The sequence below is a fragment of the Haliotis rubra genome, unplaced genomic scaffold (assembly GCF_003918875.1).
Source record: "Haliotis rubra isolate DU_JTF1 unplaced genomic scaffold, ASM391887v1 Scf8, whole genome shotgun sequence".
Lineage (NCBI taxonomy): Eukaryota > Metazoa > Mollusca > Gastropoda > Lepetellida > Haliotidae > Haliotis > Haliotis rubra.
This window is the reverse complement of record NW_025767523.1, coordinates 4,337,037-4,360,244: the sequence shown is the minus strand read 5'-3', so window position 1 is coordinate 4,360,244 and position 23,208 is coordinate 4,337,037. Positions and strand designations below refer to the sequence as shown.

At 41.6% G+C, this 23,208-nt stretch overlaps 1 protein-coding gene and 2 long non-coding RNA genes across 3 annotated transcripts in view; 2 read left to right on the top strand and 1 right to left on the bottom strand.

Annotated features, from left to right (window-relative positions):
• LOC124261393 (sphingosine-1-phosphate lyase 1-like) overlaps positions 1-12,795 on the top strand; it is a 45,603-nt gene extending 32,808 nt beyond the window's left edge. Inside the window, exons 14-17 of the mRNA XM_046695707.1 lie at positions 2,497-2,614; positions 3,820-3,966; positions 4,961-5,081; positions 11,988-12,795. Coding sequence (XP_046551663.1) covers positions 2,497-2,614; positions 3,820-3,966; positions 4,961-5,081; positions 11,988-12,128 — 527 coding nt within the window. The 3' untranslated portion in view covers positions 12,129-12,795. The remainder of the gene's footprint in view (positions 1-2,496; positions 2,615-3,819; positions 3,967-4,960; positions 5,082-11,987) is intronic.
• A 1,589-nt stretch (positions 12,796-14,384) lies between these two features.
• LOC124261429 lies at positions 14,385-18,157 on the top strand. Its single transcript, XR_006894320.1, has 3 exons — positions 14,385-15,287; positions 16,144-16,146; positions 18,129-18,157. It is a non-coding gene; the product is annotated as an uncharacterized LOC124261429 (long non-coding RNA).
• LOC124261428 lies at positions 15,100-18,793 on the bottom strand. The gene is made up of 2 exons (XR_006894319.1): positions 18,225-18,793; positions 15,100-15,281 (listed from the first exon to the last, which is right to left on the bottom strand). It is a non-coding gene; the product is annotated as an uncharacterized LOC124261428 (long non-coding RNA).
• Positions 18,794-23,208: the final 4,415 nt, after the last annotated feature.

Here is a 23,208-nt window from a genome sequence, read left to right as displayed (position 1 = left end):
TCAGCAACCCATTAACTCTCCTGCCATCTTTAATGGACATTGTCATCAGGCCATTGCGACTAGGGATGCTGTGACCTCGCGTAATCTTAATCAGCAATTAGCTTCTGCTCTACTTGCTCAAAATAGATCCAGCAGTGTTCCTAGAAGTAGGAGAGGTACTCCATCATCTATGATGTCTCGCTCATCATCATTGGGCCGTTGGGACTCTTTACAAAGATCGGCTTTTGAACGTATGTCGGAATCCAGACCACGCTCATTTGCTGTTCCTTCTCGGGAGCAGTTTCAGAGGAAGAAGTAAGGGTAGAGGTTCCTATCGCTCCTCAAGAGCGGGCGGAAGAAGACTTTGACATACACGTTCCAAGAACACTTTCCTCTCAGCCTTACGAACCGGTTATGTCCAAGTTAGAGCTATATCACGTTTTTATGATTCCAGTTACTCCTTCCCCTGTGAGGGGCCGGATTTTCTTGTACATAGACAATTGGAGACAGATCACACGGGACCCTTGGATCCTGTCACTTGTAAAAAGGGGTTTTATTTTACCATGGGACAGGTTACCAACAGTGATGATCCAGCCCACGGGACGGAGATTTTTTCTACAGGAACCTCGCCTCTCTGCAGCTACTCAGGCAATAGATCAATTGTTGGAGAAACGGACGGTAATAGAGCTTCCCAGTCACGATACCTCCCTGGGTTTTTATTCTCCAGTGTTTCTTGTCCCCCAAAAAGACACACACGAGATGCGAATGATTATAGACCTGAAGGTTCTGAACAAAAACTTTTCTCTAAAACCACCAAAATTCAACCTCCGCACACTCATCCGTCCTCCACCAAAATTGATAAGTATAGATCTGAAGGATGCATATTTGCACAATCCTATTCATCCAGGCTCCCAGAAATATCTCAGATTTGCAGTCAACGGCCGGAGATTTCAGTTTCTAGTGCTTCCGTTTGAATATCCTAAGCCTTGGCTCTTCTCGTAATGATGAATCCCATACTAAACTTCCTCCATCGCAGGAACATTGCCATTCACGGATACCTGGACAATATTTTAGCAAGGAATACTATCACTCAGACTCTACTCAAACAAAACCAAGTTCATCGTCCATGTGTTTACTCATTTGGGTCTAATTGTGCATCCCGACAAATCAGAATTAATTCCAACCACAAGAATCAAGTTTTGGGGCAATCTTGGACTCTCGAGTGTCTTTCATTTATTAGGTCCATGTGTTTACTCATTTGGGTCTAATTGTGCATCCCGACAAATCAGAATTAATTCCAACCTCAAGAATCAAGTTTTTGGGGCAATCTTGGACTCTCGAAAGTGTCTTTCATTTATTCGGATCCATGTGTTTACTCATTTGGGTCTAATTGTGCATCCCGACAAATCAGAATTAATTCCAACCCTAAAGAATCAGGTTTTGGAGCAATCTTGGACTCTCGAGTGTCTTTCATTTATTCTCATCCATGTGTTTACTCATTTTGGGTCTAATTATTGCATCCCGACAAATCAGAATTAATTCCAACCTCAAGAATCAAGTTTTGGGGCAATCTTGGACTCTCGAGTGTCTTTCATTTATCCTCCGCCAGATCGCTGGTTAATCCTGAGGATTTTACTCAACGCAGCGTCGGATCCATTTTACGGGAGTGTCAGGTATGGATCAACCACCAGAACAGACACTTAGACCTAGACACGGGCCTTCCATTTCCACAGAAACTCAATGGAGAGATACTTTGGTGGACCAACGAGCAGGCAACCATAATCCAGAATAGAGGGAATTTTGATCACACAGCTGGGAGCCTATAATTAGGAACAATTACAAGTATTGTTCTTGGGACAACATGATGGCATACGCTTTGTAATTGTTAGTAAACTTAATCCTCTGGATTATGGGTGTTAGCTTACCCTCCCTTCTTTTCTTTTGTTTTTATCCTCCCTGCTAATCATGGCAGAAGATTCTGTTATTCATAAAAATTGTGAGGTTTAAAAGGGCGTGCTCTTACGTCACGATTTAAGGGGAGATAACTCCATAGGGGAAGGGCATACCACCAGGGTAACTATGACGTAGGGATTGTTTTTCTTTTCCATTTTTTTGTATGTGTCTGTAGTAACCACAGGAATAAGGCAACCATAATCCAGAGGTAAGTTTACTAACAATTACTAACAATACTTGTAATTGTTCCTACTTATGTATCGCTATTTGTACGAAGAATGAATAGTTGTCAAAATAGGAACAGAATATTCAGATATTGAAGACCATGACTTCTTGTTTTTCAGGGCCCAGGTGTTAAATTGTATTGCACATTAGGGCCCCTGATGATGTTTTCTATGTAATATTTCACATTTCAAAGTGTGCATGAAATGGTATGTTTTCTGTATATCTTTAATGTATGGGAATTAAAAAAATGAAACAAGCAGAACAATCTTTATGCGATCAAATTTAGAATGTGTTTCCAAAGCATTTAAGCCAATACTTGATTCTTCATCCCTTTAACAGGCAGCAGAGCAGGAGCCATAATAGCAGCTTGCTGGGCGACTATGATGTACATAGGAGAAGATGGATATATAGATGCCACAAGGAAGATCATCAATGCCACCAAGTACATGGAAGAAAAGTGAGTCCTTTAGAATCAATGCTATGGAAGCTGTACAGTGTCACATCCCTTAGTTAAGCCAGAATCCTAAGGTCAGATCCCTACCCTTAGAATTCAGCACCACAAACTTAACAAACACATCACAATACCTTGTGACATAATTTGTGAATCTTTGTTACAAAAAACAGTGCTCTGTGACATCAGACTGTTGCTGGGTCGTCAAGTGTGCCTAATCTCCTCTCAGTGATCTGTCATCTCTGTATGCATTGTCATTGAGTAAGAATTTCAGTATTTGTGTGCTGAATACGGCCTGCACTGGCACATTATATACCAAGGGCCAGTTTTGTGAAAGCCCTTTTATTAAACGCCCGACCTAAAGAGGTACGTGTATATTGTTTTACCAAGGAATTCCATCTGTACTTGAAATGTATTGGTTATATTGTTTTCAAATTCAGGAACCACCATCTAAAGGAGAGATGCATTGTCAGTTTTGATTATGATATTCAATATTTTTAATGAATGACAGCAATTTGAAAAAATTAACTTGAAAAGGTTTATTAAACCAATAACCAATGTTACTCATACGTACTTCGACCACTGACATCTACAACCGTTTTCAGTCTGCACCATATCAGCTCTCTTTACACCACTCACAATCATGTAAATAGCATATTAGAACAAGTGTGCCAAATGTAATCGGTATCATTCTAAAAGTGAATTTCCGTAGCTCTCATACAAGACTATACAAATTTACAAGTAAAACAACAATATGGACGTAGCTGGGGTGGTTAACTGTGAGGCTAACAATCCAAAGGTCGCAAGTTTGCGTGTTGCGGATTCTCACAAACCTGCTGCTTGTCTCAGTGACATGTGACTTTTTGGTGAGATCATCCTCACATGCATTTGTGGTGCTGAATTCTAAAGGTACTCCCAAAGTGGAGGTCCTGTGCTCATGTTGAGCAGTAAACACCATACCTGTGATCATGTGGTAAACATCTAACACCTGCATCACTTGTGATTGTCCTTACATGTAATGCTGGCAGACTGATATGATTATAGTGCTGTTCAAAACAATTTAAAAACCAAATCACTCAAGCAGATCCTTGTGCTTGCTACACCAAGTGAGCCCTAAGATTTGATTTGTTTTCTCGTATGTTACCAAACTTGGTGTGATTAATACACTGTATGTAAACGTGTGGTACATGAGTAGTACGTGTCTCTAACAGGTTGCGCAATATCAATGGAATCAAGTTGATTGGGAAGCCAGATGTGTCTGTGATAGCAATTGGATCAGATGACTTCAACATCTACAGACTCTCTGATGCACTGGCTTCCAAGGGCTGGACACTCAACCCTCTGCAGTTCCCTCCCAGGTAAGTTATTACTCAAGTGCTCATATCTACTGTTTTTTGTATTACCGTGTTCAATATGATCTTGAATAGCTCCAGTTTGTTGTTCTGACGGACCCTTCCTGCTACCTGGCTCAGAACTTTAATCAAAATACTTTCAAAGCATAGTGAGGAACTGGAGGTGCCAGTTTGACACTGTTGACTGTGAAAGGTGTTAATGTGCTGTTATGTACTGTAACTGTTGGTTATTGTGAGTCATCTATATGGCCAAGTTTGTTTTTCCTGTTTTGTCTTAAGATGTTCATGTAGCTTTAGCAAGCACTAAGACCTGAATTTAATGAGTTTGAAAATATCCCAAACTACCTCACAAACCATCTTGGTATCCCCAAATCGCCCTTATTATGTTCAATGTACTGTTTATAATACAAAAATCCAGGTTCAGCGCTAAAATGATTATTGCAATCAAAGTTCTGGTGTCATATACTGCGTGAAATTGAGATATGAACTGTTACTGTGTAAATCTAAAATTTGAAATCTTAACAAGAAAAATTCTCGAATGTCTTTTTGCTAGTTACTCTTTCAGCCATTGAGTTGTTGGGATGAAAAAACAACCCATTCCCTTTTACTGTGGGGCCACCTCCGTGGCTAGTGGTTAGAATGTCCGCCTGGAGAGTGGAAGGCCGCATCATACCAAAAGTCGTTAAAATATTGTACTTGTTGGTCCCTGCATGGCGCTTGGCATTATTGGGTACAAAAGGATTGGTAGGCTTGGAGTCAGTATAATGTGTCTGAGTGGGGTATTCATGCTTAACTGCAGCATGGTATCTCAGTGAGCTAGCACTGTAAAACCAGCTTAAGTCTGGGCTAGTACAAGCAGCCACACATACACACGCAATCACGCTTGTCATATGAGCGAAATATTCTTAAGTACAACGTTAAACCCCATTTCACCTCACCACACCTCACCTCACCTCACCTCTTTTACTGTGGTGTTATGTGATCACTGTTTATGTTGCAGTGTTCACATCTGTTTGACTCTGCTGCACACAAAAGATGGAGTGATCGACAGCTTCGTAAATGATGTGAGCACCATGACGGCCGACATCATGAAGGACCCAGGTGCTAAAACCGGAGGCGCCGTAAGTATTTCACTCGGAGCAGCTATACATGATCCTGATGGAGTACACAAATTTTGGACAGAGATATGAGATGTTTCAGGAAAAATATGGTTTACATATACTTTATATTTACTGTCCTGTGAGTGAGTGAGTGAGTTTTACGCCACACTCAGCAATATTCCAGCTATATTGCGGCTGTCTGTAAATAATTGAGTCTGGACCAGACAATCCAGTGATCAACATCCATCATAAAAGGGCATCGATCTACGTAATTGTGATACAATGACATGATGGGCACCTGTGTTTGACATGTATATTATATTTAGTATTAGTGAAATTTTTCCTTATCCTGACTCATGCTTATTTGCTTGTCTTCTTCTTCTTTGCGAACTTAGTGGAACACTTGTATCTCCTTATTGAAGCTCCCTTCAATAAAACGTGCGTAAAATCACTAATCACTACTCACCAAGAGTTGTCCCTCCTTCCTTTTGCGCGGGAAACTGGCGCCACCCGTCTCCCACATGCTTCACTCTCTACTTCTTCGCCCAGTGAGCAGGTTGTGAGAGCGCCTGTGTCTTCTTACGGCACTATATCCTTTGATTAATTAGTTAGTTACCTCTATTAATTCCTTATAGAGGTTTAGCTAGTATCCTTCATCAATATGGTTTGATATTTATTCGTATTTCTCACTGTTTATTCGCGGGTTATTCCGTGATTGTTCAGTAGTCTACGTTCATGAAAATCTGTTCCATATGCAAGTTACGTTTCTCTGCTGCTGACCCACACCTAATATGCCCTAGTTGCACTGTACCATGTTCTTTCAGCTCTCGTTGCAGTATCTCCAAACCTTTATCAACTTGTGCATTTAATAAATATATTCTTGGTGTTTTGAGACGTGCTGCTGATAGGTCGCGTAAGATTGCCCCAGTCATGGAGAACTCGGCTGAGTCCCTCACTGGTCAACTGCTGTCGGACGACCCCCTACCGTCTGGTGTTCCGCTAGAGTTTCCCTCGGAGGAGAGGCGTGGGACGCAGTCCGCCACCTCCAAGAAGCGACCGGCATCTCAAGACATCCCATCGTCGCAGCCCAAGACTAGGAAGTCGTCTACCACCCAGCGCAGACTTCGCACCCCTAGGGCAGCGTCCAACACCAAGGAGAAGTCACAGTCGTCTAGAACTTTCTCGGCCGAGATCGTTCCCTGTCGCAGAACAGGGCCTTTATGATGATCAGCCGATTATCATCCCGGACATTCATCACAAGAAACGACCGGTCTCAGCTACAGTGACTTCAGCTACGGTGACGTCAGCGCAGATCCATGGTCAACCCGATGTATCAACGCTGACAACAGATGATCGTCCCATGGGCCCCGTCGCCACCAACGCAGATAGAGCAGCATTGGTACCACCGCAGACCTTCCCAGGCGACTTCATACAGCAGTTCTCCCAGCAAATCATGCAAATGATGGAGCAACGCTACAGCCTGGAAAAGAGACCAGCCCTGGGTCCGAGCCTTCGCGAAGGCTCCAACGTAGACAACACCTCTGAGGGACCTGCCATCAGCGACAAGTCTACCAACATCACGAGGACATTCGCGAAGGACGTCACAACTTCAACGGACCAGCCTCCGCGATAGCTCGACCCTGTCAACCCCGGTGGAGGACCCAGACGATCAGCGTTCACGAAGACCTTCGCGAAGGGCTACACCTACTACGGACACAGATGATCAACGATCACAGAGGCGTTCACGGAGGAGGAATCGTTCATCCCCGGAATATGACTCGGACCAGCCTTCGCGAAGGACCAGTCGTCATTCCCCAAGTGCGGACTCAGATGAAGCTTCGGGAAGGATATCCACGCCAGCTTATAAGACATCTTCGTCCCGTAGATCGTCAAGGAACTCACCAGCACCTTTGCGAACCCACAGGTCTTCCTACAGGCACAGTTCGTCGGGTCACTCACCACGTCGTTCCCCTCGCCGATCACCACGCAGGTGTCCGCGAAGGTCTCCACGCAGGTCTCCACACAGGTCATCACGACGTTCGCCTTACAAGTCTCCGCGCAGGTCTCCACGTAGATCGCCACAGTCAGGCAGGACTCCACCTCATTCACCATCGGAGGAATATCAACATCCCATCCTCAGCACTCCGGTTACAGAAGACGATGGTGGCATCATCTTCTCGGACTCTGATATACGCTACTGGATGGCTAACGGGTTGGACCTGGCTTCTCCATCTAAGAACGATAATCCGGCCCACACCTATCTTATGAGAGATGACAACGTCGACACGCTCACGCTACCTCCGATCGATCCCATCGCTACAGTCTCACAGAACTTGGACGCAGCTTTCAAGACAGCTACTAAAGCTCAGGTGCCACATTTGCCACAGTTCAACGCCAGGAAGTTCTCCACTCATAATATGGATCCCTTCCTCAAAGCTCAGGAGATTGATGATAACTTTAAAGTAATCAACGATGCCAAGGCCAAGTTTTACAAGATTGAGGACCGCAAGCTAGCTCAAGTAGAAGCTATGACCAGAAGAATGTTCTTCGGCCTCAACAGATCTCGCACAGTCAACGAAACGCTCATCGCCAAGTTTCAAGACTCCACGGCGGAGGAAGACAGAATGATTTACTCGTCCCTCCGTATGCAAAAGAAGGACCAACAATTCTTGACAGATCACCTTTCATCCGTCGCCGCAGCGTTAACTCTGGCTCGTCGTCAAGGTCTCCTCGCCTCCTGCAGTTGGAGTGAACAATTTACAGCACCACTGTACACAGCCCCATGGTCAACTCCTGCCATCTTTGCTGGAGAAATCGACAGAGTTGCCAAGGAAGTCACTAAAGATTCAAAGGAGGTCTTAATGATTAAGTCCATGGACACTCCAGCTAGCATATTCAAGCAGACAACACAACGATACTCGGGAAGATCCAAGTTTCCAGGGTTACAGAGGGCACGTGACAAGAAAGTGGCCAACTCCAGAGGCGGGAAGGACTCTTTTCGCTGTCCATTCGGCAACTACAGGGGAGGATCCGGAAGAGGCAGGGCACCCAGAGGCTCCCGGAATTATTGACGATGAAAGACGGGTTCGGAACGACTGGAGTCTTCCACCCCCAACCGTTCCTGTACGACCTTCACAAGTGGGTGGACGTCTACAACGTCACTGGAGAAACTGGGAAATACTACAAGATCCATACGTATCCAACATCCTCAGATACGGATATCGCATCCAACTACAGGACGATCCACCGCTGACAGTCAAACCACAGAAGTTCGACTGCAACATACTACAGATAGAGAAGTTACGAGAGGCTGTCTCATCTCTTCTAACCAAGCAGGCCATAGAAATAGTGGATCAAAACAACATCGAACCAGGTTTCTACTCCCCAGTTTTCCTAGTGCCAAAGAAAAATTCCAAGGAAAAGTTTCGACTCATCTACAATATGAGCAAGTTCAACAAAGTTTATCTAAGCAGACCTCCCAAGTTCCGCATGATACATCTGTCTCAACTAATCTGGCTCGTTCGTCCGATGGACTACATGGCAAGCATAGATCTACAGGATGCCTACCTGCATATCCCGATACATCCCGACTCGAGAAAATACCTCAGATTTACACTAGACGGTCTACATTACCAATGGAAGGTCCTCCCATTTGGAATATCATCGGCCCCCTGGTTGTTTACAAGAGTAACGAAACCCATAGTCACATATCTACATCATCGAGGCCTACGCAATGCATTCTACCTCGACGACGGGATTCAAGTAGATCAAGATCCAGGCCGTCTCAAACTACAACTGAATTTCACCATCAATCTACTCAATCAGCTAGGATGGTTAGTGAATCTACTCAAGTAGGACCTACAACCTACGCAGGACCTACAGTTTCTAGGCATCAGATTTCTCACGACGCAGAATCGTATCATCGTACCAGAGGACCGATGGCTCAAGATTCAAAACACCATTCCTCAAGCCTTACTCTCTCTGTGCCCCATACGACAGTGGCAGAGTCTGTTGGGTCTCCTCACGTCCGCTCAAGACTTGACAGTCAGAGGCAGACTACAGCTACGCCCATTACAAGTCCTCATCAATGCTCATCTCGACGACCTACAACCCTTCGGTCTACCGAATCACCTCAGACCTCATCTACTTTTGTGGACCCGGAAGTCGAATGTTTGCGAAGGCACCTATTTAGCAGAGCCGGAATTTAAGACCCATCTATACGTAGACGCGTCACTACAAGGTTGGGGAGCACATCTCGACAACCATGTAGCATCCGGAATATGGAGCCAGGAGGAGAAATGTCTACATATCAACATGCTGGAGATGAAAGCAGCAATCAACGCCATATTCCATTGGAGCACCATTCTACAGCATGCGCATCTCATGGTACACACAGACAACTCAACAGTGGCGTTTTATATAAACAAGCAAGGCTCAACAAGATCAATGAACCTACTACATCTCTGCTTTCAACTGTTCGACCTAATCGACGATCTGAACATCCATGTAAAAGCATGTCACATTCCAGGAGCCAAGAATGTCCTAGCAGACGCACTATCCCGTCCAGCTCTACCATCGCCGACAGAGTGGATGCTCCATCCAGAGATATTCACACAGATTATCAAGGAAATAGGACCTCAGTTAATAGACCTATTCGCCACACGCTTCAACAATCAGCTAACAACATTCGTCTTTCCAGTCCCAGATCCACGAGCGTGGGCAACGGACGCTCTCAGCATATCCTGGGAAGGCCTAAATGCGTACGCGTTTCCTCCGCCAGCGCTACTACCGAGGGTATTACAGAAAATCAGGCAGACAAAGAATCTCCAACTGATTTTGGTCGCGCCTTACTGGCCAGCGAGAACGTGGTTTCCCATTCTCATAAAAGAACTCGGACCACCAAATCTGCAACTACCAGAGCGATCGAATCTACTAGTACATCCTCACACAAAACAAGCGCACAGATACCCAGAGGCATTCCAACTTCACGTGTGGACTGTATTAAGGCATGCTTAAACAAGAGAGGTTACTCAGCCAGAGCGGCAAAAGCAGTCACGCTTGCTTTACGCAATTCGACACAACTTGTACGACGACAAGTGGCGCAGTTTTGAGACCTACGCTGCTAAAAAAGATTTACATCCTCAAGTGGCAGACTATCTTTGTCACCTACGACAAACCAAACGTCTGAAAGGATCTACACTCTCAACATACCTAGCGGCTTTGAGTTCTGTGATAACTATGAGGACGGGTGCAAAATTAACAAAGGTACCAATGTTACTGGCCTTGTTACGCTCTTATACATTGGAGGATCAGAAACAGAGATTTCACGCTCCGGCATGGGACCTCAATATTGTTCTCAAACATCTCACTAGCAACGTTTACGAACTGCTAGAAACGACATCAATCGAATTTTTGACACAGAAAACACTATTCCTGTTGGCCCTAGCAATAGCAGCCAGGATATCGGAAATCCATGCGCTAGATTAGATATCGCCACCGAGGACGTCTCAGGCATTCACCATTTCGGCCCTCTGGTTGTCGCACAGCAGTTGACAGTTCCCCACAGAAGGTGAGACGTTGTCTCGCCGTGTTTCTCATGACTGATCAAGACTACACTCTATAGAGTTTTGCTTCAGTATCTATGCACGTTTCAGGACTAGCATAAATATTAAACCCAGTACTTGTATTCCTAGTACTTGGGTTGCTTCCCCACTTTGGAGTCGCTAAATCCACATTTAAATATTAACCAAATAGGACCAAGTTAACTATTGTGGTCCACCCATCAATTGGCAGCTGAAAGAACTCTTTGTGTACAGCAGCAGAAATTAGCATAATTACAGTGCCATTATGAAGTTCCCATAAGGGGGTTTATTTTGACGTAAAATTCACTAATGAAATCCTAAGTGCCTTTTTGCCCACCTCCTTATTCCGTCGGATTCTACAAGCAAATAAGCATGAGTCAGGATAAGGAAAAATATGTAATTTTTAGAATAAAATTGATATTTTATACTTATCCTGACTCATGAGGAAAGCCCTCCCAACCTCCCCACAAGACACTTTGGATTTCCCTGTAAGTTCAAGTGTCGGGCTCGTATTCAGGAGAGAGTGAAGCATGTGGGAGACGGGTGGCGCCAGTTTCCCGCGCAAAAGGAAGGAGGGACAACTCTTGGTGAGTAGTGATTAGTGATTTTACGCACGTTTTATTGAAGGGAGCTTCAATAAGGAGATACAAGTGTTCCACTAAGTTCGCAAAGAAGAAGAAGACAAGCAAATAAGCATAAGTCAGGATAAGTATAAAATATCAATTTTATTCTAAAAATTACATTTTTGTCAGTGATATCTTTGATTCATTGATTAGTTTGATTTGAATTTTAAGAAGTTGGTAAGTAACAGTGAAGTTACGATATTGTAAAGCTGACAGCTTTATTTTATTCTATTCACATCCCCTGCTTTCAATCAGCAGCTTGTTTTGTGTTGTCTTTGTTAAACCTAATTTAATGTATATAAGTCTGTACTCTGCCATCTTACTTCAGACCTGTGAAGATGCTGTTTAGAATTGATCTTCAGTAACCCATGCTTGTCGTAAGAGGAGACTAACGGGATCGGGTGGTCAGGCTCGCTGACTTGGTTGATGCATGTCTTTGTATCCCAATTGCGTAGATCGATGCTCATGCTGTTGATCACTGGATTGTCTAGTGCAGACTCAATTATTTACAGTCCACTTCCATATAGCTGAAATATTGCTGAGTGTGGTGTAAAACTAAACTCACTCACTCACTCATTTTACTTCATTCTTGCTTGACAGCACTGTAAGGATTTATAACGAAATGTCACATCATGATAGAAAAAAAAGTTGTCCATAAAATACCTTGCCTTTTCAATAATACCTCTTTAGCAATTGATTCCTAAATACATTGTGGTTCACAGGCTGTCATCTATGGTATGGCTCAGAGCATCCCCGACCGTACCCTTGTGTCAGAGTTGACACGGACATTCCTGGACCTGTGTTACGACACATCCCTCACCTCAGTGTCTACCAATGGACATAGTATTCCCAATGGAAACTGACCTGAGCTTGACTCAGCAGTGACAGTACCTATCTTCCACATACGACATCGACCATGCTCTTCGTAATCTGGCTGTCAGATTACAACCACTGCAACTGGTTAAGTTTCACTCGTGGTGTTGCAGTTTGCATTTCCAACTATTCTGTGATTGATTAATTCAGTTCTTGTACAGTTGAACAATATCTACTGGTATATTTTGCTTGATATGTTATTACATAACTATGACAAAAATAACAAATCCTTATCTAATTACTCAAAACTGGATCCATTTGGTTATCTTTTAGACTGTATTTGGATCAGGAATTAGAAAATGACCATCTGTTTACATATATCTTTTTCAGTTTTAATTTCAGATTATTTGTTTGAACTTAGCATCTTGCCTTTTAATCTAATGAACTCTTTACGAGTTTGTTCAACAATGCAATCTGTATATAGTCAACAAATATGTTCTTACTATTTATATATGTATACACTTTTGAACAAATACTTGTACTTCTTTGTATATTGTATGTTTTACTATTTGAGAAGGAAACTTTTACTAGGTTTTAGGTAAAGCTACATATTTTCTGAAAAAATAAGTTCTGTCATTGTATTGGAATATTATCTGAAAGTGCAGACTTTACAGAATTATTACTTTACAAGCAGTTGAAATAAATACATTTTTATTTAAAGATTTTTAAAAATCTTTTCTTTTAGCAGACAATAAACATATATCACCTACACACTACCATGATTACACAATGCCATTTAGAAAATTTAGAAAGTGGTCGAATGTAACGTGTTATATTTGGGATTACACGTTCTTAGTAAAGAAAGTTGCGGTGGCTGAGTGGGTTTGGCGGCTGACTTTGTGTGCTGGTGATTAGGTGCCTGACTCTGAGGGTGTTGGTTTGAATCCCATCTGGGACTCAGCCCAAAAAGTACGAGAATTTGAGAACTTTACTAAGAAAGTGTAATCCCAAATATAACATGTTACACACTATAACGTTCATCAAATCGACTTAAACAAGTCTTGGAGCTGAAATATTCAACAAAAGGTAGAACTTTGTTAGTATTTGTGTAACAGTAAAGCATGATGATCTTTGACAATAATTATTGATGTATAGAGAAACAGTTAATATGTTTTCAGTAATGCATGTTTATATGATTGATGAAGTATGATTCAGGATGAATATCACAGACCTGGCCAAGATGACAGAGAGTATTATGATCAGTCCTAAATATTGATATGTCTCACTAACTCTCCAGTAAAATATTGTTTGCATTATGTTTGACATTTAAGACATATTTGTTAATCACAGTCATTTCTTTGTTTATCTGATCGGGGAGATGTAGTATAGTTAATATAAATATTTATTTTTGTGTCCACAGTGGTAAGGTATCTATTGTTTTTGTCATTTACCCATGTCCTGGTTGATACTCATCAGATACTGGCAACTCTGATCTCTTGTGACTATAACCACTGTCTGTATGTCTGGTCGATGCTATTGTCACTTGCTTCCTTGTGCAGGTTTTGTGATGTATGCACACAAGTGTGAACTAGTATAATTGCAGTGTTAGCCTGAACATACAGGTCAAAAATATTAATTGTACAAATTCTTGTTTTTCTGTCTGGGTTGAGATGCTATATATTTATCATGAAACTTCACCCCCAGAATCCCTCTATTTTTACACGAGTCTGGTTGGAGGAGAGTTTTTATTACTACGTTTGGTGTACAGATCCACTGAACAACAATTTAGATATATATGTGTGGTCTTATTTGGTTGGGAGAAGTAGTCATTGTAATTGAAGAAAATTTACATTAGGTTTGTTGGAGAATATTTTGCACACACTTAGGCTTACGGTTATTGTTATCATTCCATTCTAATTGTTCTAACTAAAGATTTTAGTTCTGGTTTTAATTTCAACAACAAACCCTATTCCCCCAGAAGTACAATACAGAAAACAAGGGTTAAAAAGTATTCTTAAGACCACCAGGGCAGTGTGTGTTTTCATGCATTGATGGTGCGATACATGGACACATTTTTTTTCTTTTCAATAGAAGTTGATACACTTACTAAAATTAATTACTTACAACTTGTTCAGTGATCCCAGGGTTTTTATCATTCAAATATTGCACATTTCATGTTCTATACTGACCGCTGGAACAAATGCCTTAGCAGCTGGTATTTCCCTTTCACCCTACTTTGAAATATTTATAGTCAAGAAATTATCACATTATTTCACTTGATATGTGTGTCACGACACGATGTCATATTCTGTGTATCATGAACTGTCTGTATTGTTTCACCCAAACCATATAAAAGTATAAAAGCCTTCACAATATGTATGGTTTTCATTTTACTATGGAAAGACATGTGGCTTGTTAAGTTGTATGCTTGTAATGTTCTGAAGTACATGTACGAAACATCAATGTATGGCTACAAATTTGTTAGAGCGAGAAGAACAAAAGCTGGCCTGGATGGTGCATTTGATTCAATCATGTCTATAACCTGCATTAACTGATTTTATTGAGGTGCAAATGCTTGTTTGCTAAATGCATTCCTAATAGACGAGATGTATTGTAGCTAGTCTGTTACCTCAAACAACTGTTTGTATGTGTTTAGGCTTCATTAACTCCTGACTGAACAAATATCTGTTATGTAAGTGCGATTGTAGTTTATGTATACGTTAAGACCCTTTTACTAACAGAATTATCAGGGATGGATCAAGAGATTAATACATATTTTACACTGTGCACACTTAAATCAATTAATGTATTATAGGACGTTGACTGTGTAATATCAGTTTGTACCAGATGTAGACAGGACAATGTACAGCAAGCAGTCATTAGCTGCAATGCAACCACAGCCATCATCCCTAGTTAAAGGTTAAAGCAAGGAGTACAGTGTATCAAGACACAGTCACCTACCAGTTTGGTAACTGCATCATCCTACAGCCATTATCCCTAAATAGTTAAAGGTACAGTATATCCAAATGGTGCAGTCATCTACCCGTTTGGTAACTGCATCATCCTACAGCCATTATCCCTAAATAGTTAAAGGCACAGTATATCCAAATGGTGCAGTCATCTACCCGTTTGGTAACTGCATCATCCTACAGCCATTATCCCTAAATAGTTAAAGGTACAGTATATCCAAATGGTGCAGTCATCTACCCGTTTTGAATTTGTGAAAGTGATGAGTAAGATTTGGGATGACCAGTAGATAACTATTATAATGGCCAGACTTCCAACTGTGGATGTTGTGATGTGGTTGGTGAAACTGTTTGCAGATGACCAGTGTCTACATTGTTCTACCTGTTTGCAGCCGGGGTGTCTACATTGTTCTACCTCGATTGCAGACTGTGATAATCTGTGTAACAGCATTAGAAACATGTCTTTGCTGAATAAATTGCCATCATCATACGTGAGTGTTTTGTATGATATGTCCTGTAATAGCCTGGATCTTTAGAGATTCTGGCCTAGAACTGTTCCCTGCTCCTGCTCTGTGATATGACAGTGATCATCATGTGAGTTGCTTCTCATAATGTCAGGGGAGACAGGGTAGCCAAGTGGTTACAGCATTCGCTCATCACGCCGAAGACGGTGTCCCCCGCCGTGATATTGCTCGAATATTGCTAAAAGCTGCATAAAACTAAACTCACTCACTCACTCACTCATAATGTCAATCTTGGATTGTCTATTTGAGACTTCAGTTATTTTCATTCAGCCCTCATTTGATTCTCTTATGAACACTGGAGTGATACAAACAAACCTTGAAACAACTGAGGGTGAACCAAGATTTGAACCCACAATTGTATGCCCAAGGGAAGCGACTGGTGACAGCGACTTAGCATGAATTATGACATTTGTGCTACAGTAAGCTGTGCTGTCCTAAGAGGTGACTTTAATGAATCAGATGGTTAGGGTGAGTTTTGTATCGCCTTTTCCCTGTTAATGCTCTATATTTCAATCAACTGTTTGTCTGGTCTAAACTTGAATATTTACAGGCCACTTTCGAATAAATGTTACAAGATTGTGTCCTTTCACAACAAACACGTGGTTCTGTTGTGTAGAAATGTTACCTAAAGATGGTCAAGCTGATATTGTAATGATGTTTTATAACATACTCAGTCACTAACTCATCTAATCCAATAATAATGGATTACAATATATCCTTATGCCAGTTGCTTCATGCACTGCTATACATTCCGTTTGGAAGGGAGCAGGAAGAACCTCTTTGAACTGCAGTGTCCCTTGGTCTGGAAGCACCCCAACAATTTAGTAAAATTCCATGGAAACCTCTTTATTTTCACAATGTGTTACTGCACAAACATTTCTATATAAAATTTAAGTGTATGACAATTACATCATTAACATTCACAGATATATCCTACTGCCAGAACAGGTTCAAAAGCACTCTAAATGTTTAGTCCAGTTCAACGGAAACTATGTTTCTACAATGTTAACTGTACAGACATTTCCATATAGACGACACTTACAACAATATCATTCTCATGTATATCCTACTGATGGGAATATCCCACTAAATATATGATAAATAGCCTCATTTACCCATGTCCTGGTTGATACTCATCAGATACTGGCAACTCTGATCTCTTGTGACTATAACCACTGTCTGTATGTCTGGTCGATGCTATTGTCACTTGCTTCCTTGTGCAGGTTTTGTGATGTATGCACACAAGTGTGAACTAGTATAATTGCAGTGTTAGCCTGAACATACAGGTCAAAAATATTAATTGTACAAATTCTTGTTTTTCTGTCTGGGTTGAGATGCTATATATTTATCATGAAACTTCACCCCCCAGAATCCCTCTATTTTTACATGAGTCTGGTTGGAGGAGAGTTTTTATTACTACGTTTGGTGTACAGATCCACTGAACAACAATTTAGATATATATGTGTGGTCTTATTTGGTTGGGAGAAGTAGTCATTGTAATTGAAGAAAATTTACATTAGGTTTGTTGGAGAATATTTTGCACACACTTAGGCTTACGGTTATTGTTATCATTCCATTCTAATTGTTCTAACTAAAGATTTTAGTGCTGGTTTTAATTTCAACAACAAACCCTATTCCCCCAGAAGTACAATACAGAAAACAAGGGTTAAAGTATTCTTAAGACCACCAGGGCAGTGTGTGTTTTCACGTGATGGTACGATACATGGACACATTTTTTTTCTTTTTCAATAGAAGTTGATACACTTACTAAAATTAATTACTTACAACTTGTTCAGTGATCCCAGGGTTTTTTATCATTCAAATATTGCACATTTCATGTTCTATACTGACCGCTGGAACAAATGCCTTAGCAGCTGGTATTTCCCTTTCACCCTACTTTGAAATATTTATAGTCAAGAAATTATCACATTATTTCACTTCATATGTGTGTCACGATACGTGTCATATTCTGTGTATCATGAACTGTCTGTATTGTTTCACCCAAACCATATAAAAAGTATAAAAAGCCTTCACAATATGTATGGTTTTTTCATTTAACTATGGAAAGACATGTGGCTTGTTAAGTTGTATGCTTGTAATGTTCTGAAGTACATGTACGAAACATCAATGTATGGCTACAAATTTGTTAGAGCGAGAAGAACAAAAGCTGGCCTGGATGGTGCATTTGATTCAATCATGTCTATAACCTGCATTAACTGATTTTATTGAGGTGCAAATGCTTGTTTGCTAAATGCATTCCTAATAGACGAGATGTATTGTAGCTAGTCTGTTACCTCAAACAACTGTTTGTATGTGTTTAGGCTTCATTAACTCCTGACTGAACAAATATCTGTTATGTAAGTGCGATTGTAGTTTATGTATACGTTAAGACCCTTTTACTAACAGAATTATCAGGGATGGATCAAGAGATTAATACATATTTTACACTGTGCACACTTAAATCAATTAATGTATTATAGGTACCGATTGACAGGTGTAATATCAGTTTGTGCAACCAGATGTAGACAGGGACAATGTATCAAGACACAGCAGTCATTAGCTGTAACTGCATCATCCTACAGCCATCATCCCCTAGTTAAAGGTTAAAGCCATCTACCCAAGGAGCCATTATCCCAGTGTATCAAGACACAGTCACCTACCAGTTTGGTAACTGCATCATCCTACAGCCATTATCCCTAAATAGTTAAAGGTACAGTATATCCAAATGGTGCAGTCATCTACCCGTTTGGTAACTGCATCATCCTACAGCCATTATCCCTAAATAGTTAAAGGCACAGTATATCCAAATGGTGCAGTCATCTACCCAGTTTGGTAACTGCATCATCCTACAGCCTTTATTCCTAAATACTGTAGTTAAAGGTACAGTATATCCAAATGGTGCAGTCATCTACCCGTTTTGAATTTGTGAAAGTGATGAGTAAGATTTGGGATGACCAGTAGATAACTATTATAATGGCCAGACTTCCAACTGTGGATGTTGTGATGTGGTTGGTGAAACTGTTTGCAGCGGGGGGTGTCTACATTGTTCTACCTCAGTCGATTGCAGACTGTGATAATCTGTGTAACAGCATTAGAAACATGTCTTTGCTGAATAAATTGCCATCATCATACGTGAGTGTTTTGTATGATATGTCCTGTAATAGCCTGGATCTTTAGAGATTCTGGCCTAGAACTGTTCCCTGCTCCTGCTCTGTGATATGACAGTGATCATCATGTGAGTTGCTTCTCATAATGTCAGGGGAGACAGGGTAGCCAAGTGGTTAAAGCATTCGCTCATCACGCCGAAGACGGTGTCCCCCGCCGTGATATTGCTCGAATATTGCTAAAAGCTGCATAAAACTAAACTCACTCACTCACTCACTCATAATGTCAATCTTGGATTGTCTATTTGAGACTTCAGTTATTTTCATTCAGCCCTCATTTGATTCTCTTATGAACACTGGAGTGATACAAACAAACCTTGAAACAACTGAGGTGAACCAAGATTTGAACCCACAATTGTATGCCCAAGGGAAGCGACTGGTGACAGCGACTTGCGCAATTATGACATTTGTGCTACAGTAAGCTGTGCTGTCCTAAGAGGTGACTTAATGAATCAGATGGTTAGGGTGAGTTTTGTATCGCCTTTTCCCTGTTAATGCTCTATATTTCAATCAACTGTTTGTCTGGTCTAAACTTGAATATTTACAGGCCACTTTCGAATAAATGTTACAAGATTGTGTCCTTTCACAACAAACACGTGGTTCTGTTGTGTAGAAATGTTACCTAAAGATGGTCAAGCTGATATTGTAATGATGTTTTATAACATACTCAGTCACTAACTCATCTAATCCAATAATAATGGATTACAATATATCCTTATGCCAGTTGCTTCATGCACTGCTATACATTCCGTTTGGAAGGGAGCAGGAAGAACCTCTTTGAACTGCAGTGTCCCTTGGTCTGGAAGCACCCCAACAATTTAGTAAAATTCCATGGAAACCTCTTTATTTTCACAATGTGTTACTGCACAAACATTTCTATATAAAATTTAAGTGTATGACAATTACATCATTAACATTCACAGATATATCCTACTGCCAGAACAGGTTCAAAAGCACTCCAAATGTTTAGTCCAGTTCAACGGAAACTATGTTTCTACAATGTTAACTGTACAGACATTTCCATATAGACGACACTTACAACAATATCATTCTCATGTATATCCTACTGATGGGAATATCCCACTAAATATATGATAAATAGCCTCTGTTACGCAGTGTTCTATAAATAAATATTTCAAAACTGTGACTAATCTATTTCAACTTTAATTCTGTTTTGTTTTGCACATTTGTATACAGATAATACACTGTTTTGTTTTGCACATATGTATACAGATAGTACTCTATTCATTGACTATAACGAAAAACTATTATTGGTCAGTTCGTCGAAAGCACGACCGCTAATGTCCGAAGTTCTATCAAGTATGTTGAAAACTGCTATCGGAGAAACCTTGTGCAGGTTCAACTCCACGTGTTTCACGCAATCAAATCTTCCGAGAAGTACATTGCGTTTGCGCGAACGTTCGTTTGTTTGAAACATAAACGCACGTGAATATTCTATGTTTACAAACACAGTTCTCTACAACAGCCACACTTCAATGTGAGTGACGAACAGTACTTGTTAGACTCTGTCCCCAAATAACAATATCATTCACATGTATATCCTACTGATGGGAATATCCCACTAAATATATGATAAATAGCCACACTTCAATGTGAGTGACAAACAGTACTTGTTAGACTCTGTCCTGAAACAATTGTAGAATATGTCCTCTAATACATGTGCAAATCCACTCTACTTAATATAATACGATTATATACAAGGGTAAATTCACATCACATACTGTGTAGTTATACATCCTCGAATTACAGGGTTTCGGAGACTGAAGAACAGTCGTTGTTTTCTCGAATTACGCATAAACAATTGTAAAAATGTCATGGAAATTAACATTTGAAGAAAAACATATCTTAAACACAAGTGGCTGTGGGGTAGCCTAGTGGTTAAGGCGTTCGCTCGTCATGCCGAAGCCCCTAGTTCGATGCCCCACATAGGTACAATGTATGAAGCCCATTTCTGGTGTCCCCCGCCGTGATATTGCTGGGATATTGCTAAAAGCGGCGTAAAACCCAAGTCACTCACTCTTAAACACAAGCCGCCATACGAGTACTAACAATGACTGACTGACACAACCCGACTGGTTAAACAGGGTAAACACTGCCGTCCGAAAACATAATCTGACGATATTTTCTGTCATTGTCAAATGTTTGACACCAATGTCCTGAATTAAAGAAATACGAACTTCACAACGCAGCAACCACTACATTCAGCACTGAATAAGGCACATATAAAATAAATTACAATAAATTAAAGCTGTCCACATATTTAAGAACGCAGGTGAGAGAATTAAGAGAGCCATAGTAGCAGCTGGGGAGATGACGTTGTCTCATGTCAAGCTGTCATTCCTCCATCTTCCTCTTAGGTCGCCTCCATCAGTGATAAGTTCTGATGTCCTGGATGTGACCGCTGCAGCTGGGCTCTGCTCAGAGGAATCCTAAATTGTGTTGAGTTCAGACTGCAAAGGTTGTCCACAGTCGGAATAAGAACTCTGCCAGTTAATATCTTGAAGTTTTTGATGCCTTTTTGGCACAACAGCACCATTCAAGTCCATTGCCCCAAAGCCGTTGTCAAGACTGTGACTCGAGAAATCTTCTAGGCTGTCAGCTTGGGATTTCTCGTCCCGTCGAAAACACCGGAGTTCATTCGAAAACTTCATATTTGCATTTTCAACATTGGAACTTGACATACATTTTTGTTGAGGAATATGTTTGTACAAATTCGGCATGGATCTTCTTTCATTCATTGCAAGGAGAAGATTCGACTTGCGGTGTTTGGGGAATGATACGTCAATGTTTGGGAGTTGCATCCGGCCTGTGTTTTCTTTGTCCAATCCAGTATCGAATTGCAGAGTTTCCATTGATGCTGAATTTCTTTTAAGTCCATTCAGACCAAACCCAACATGACGGCCGAAGTGGAGGTTCCTGCTGTCAGGAAACCTATGGCTGTTCTGACGGGTCTCCTGTAATGTGCAAGCCAGATCCAAAGAGTGTTGTTTAGTCGCAAACCTGTTCTGCTTTGCAGCCTGACTTCCAAACTGTCCCCAGCTGGAACCGTTACACGTCTTTTGATCTTCATATACAAACCCCGATGAGTCTGTCCGTTCCCGATTAGATTTGTCGGCATACCCTCTTCCTATTGATCGCATATCCTCAACATACGTTTCTTTGGGTGATTGTTGGAAAGTATTCTCGCCCGTAAGTTTATCAAAACTTTGTGTTGTGTCCAGTTCTGTAACTATCTGAGAAAGGAAGTCAGCGTCATTTGGGCAATACTCGATATTCTCAACCTGGGAGAGCGGGGACAGTTGGCTCCCTTCTCCTGCTGTCCGTGTTACTTGCGGTGGAGAGTATCGTTCATCACTTTCTGGGACGCCCATAATGTGCGCCTTCCGCCTCCTAGAGGCGGCGTTCATCTGCTTCGGACGACGCTTGGCTGTGAAGTTGGATACGCTTGGATGTACAGGAGGTGGAAGGTGGCACCCGACAGCCATCATGTTTACAACCTCATCTAACGTACGAGGCACATTGTTGTGCGGTACGTAAACTGAGTCTCGGTCATCTGGAAGTACAGGGCTAGTTACTGATCCTTGCTGAGGTTCCAAGTTAAACTGACCCTGCCATTCTAACAGACCCGAGTTTGAACCGCTACATGTCTTTTGATATTCATATACAAACTCTGATTGGTCTGTCCGTTCCCCGGGTTCCCGATTAGATTTGTCGGCATACCTTCTTCCTATAGCTCGCATATCCTCAGTATTCATTTCTTTGGGTGATTGCGAGAAAACACTCTCGCCAGTAAGTTTATGAAAAATCTGCGTTTTGTCCAGTTCTGTAACTAGCTGTGAAAGGAGGTCAACGTCATTTGAGCAATACTCGGCATATTGATTCTGGGAACGTGGGGGCCCTTCTCGTGCTGTCCGTGTTACTTGCGGTGGAGAGTATCGTCCATCACTTTCTGGGACGCCCATAATGTGCGCCTTCCGCCTCCTAGAGGCAGCGTCCATCTGTTTCGGACGACGCTTGGCAGTGAAGTTGGATACGCTTGGATGTACAGGAGGTGGAAGGTGGCACCCAACAGGCATCATGTTTAGCACCTCATCTAACGTACGAGGCGCATTGTTGTGCTGGTACGTAAACTGAGTCTGGGTCATCTGGGAGTACATCTTGCTCCCCTGGTCCTCCGCCTGACAGTAGATTGGTAAATCAGTGTGAGAAGACGCTTCAGGGCGGGTTTCTGATCCTTGCTGAGGTTCTTTGTTAAACTGTCCCTGCCATTCTAACATACCCTCGGCCGAATCGTCATTGTATTCTCTACACGCGTTAGGACTCTGGTGAAGATTCTGTTCCCACTCGGTAAGGTGTTGATCGTTACGGACGCCGTGCCTGGTGTGATCAGAAATCCCCAAGATCTGGCTGAGGACCTGTAGCTGGTGAGGGGATCGACATTCCCATTGGTCAGGC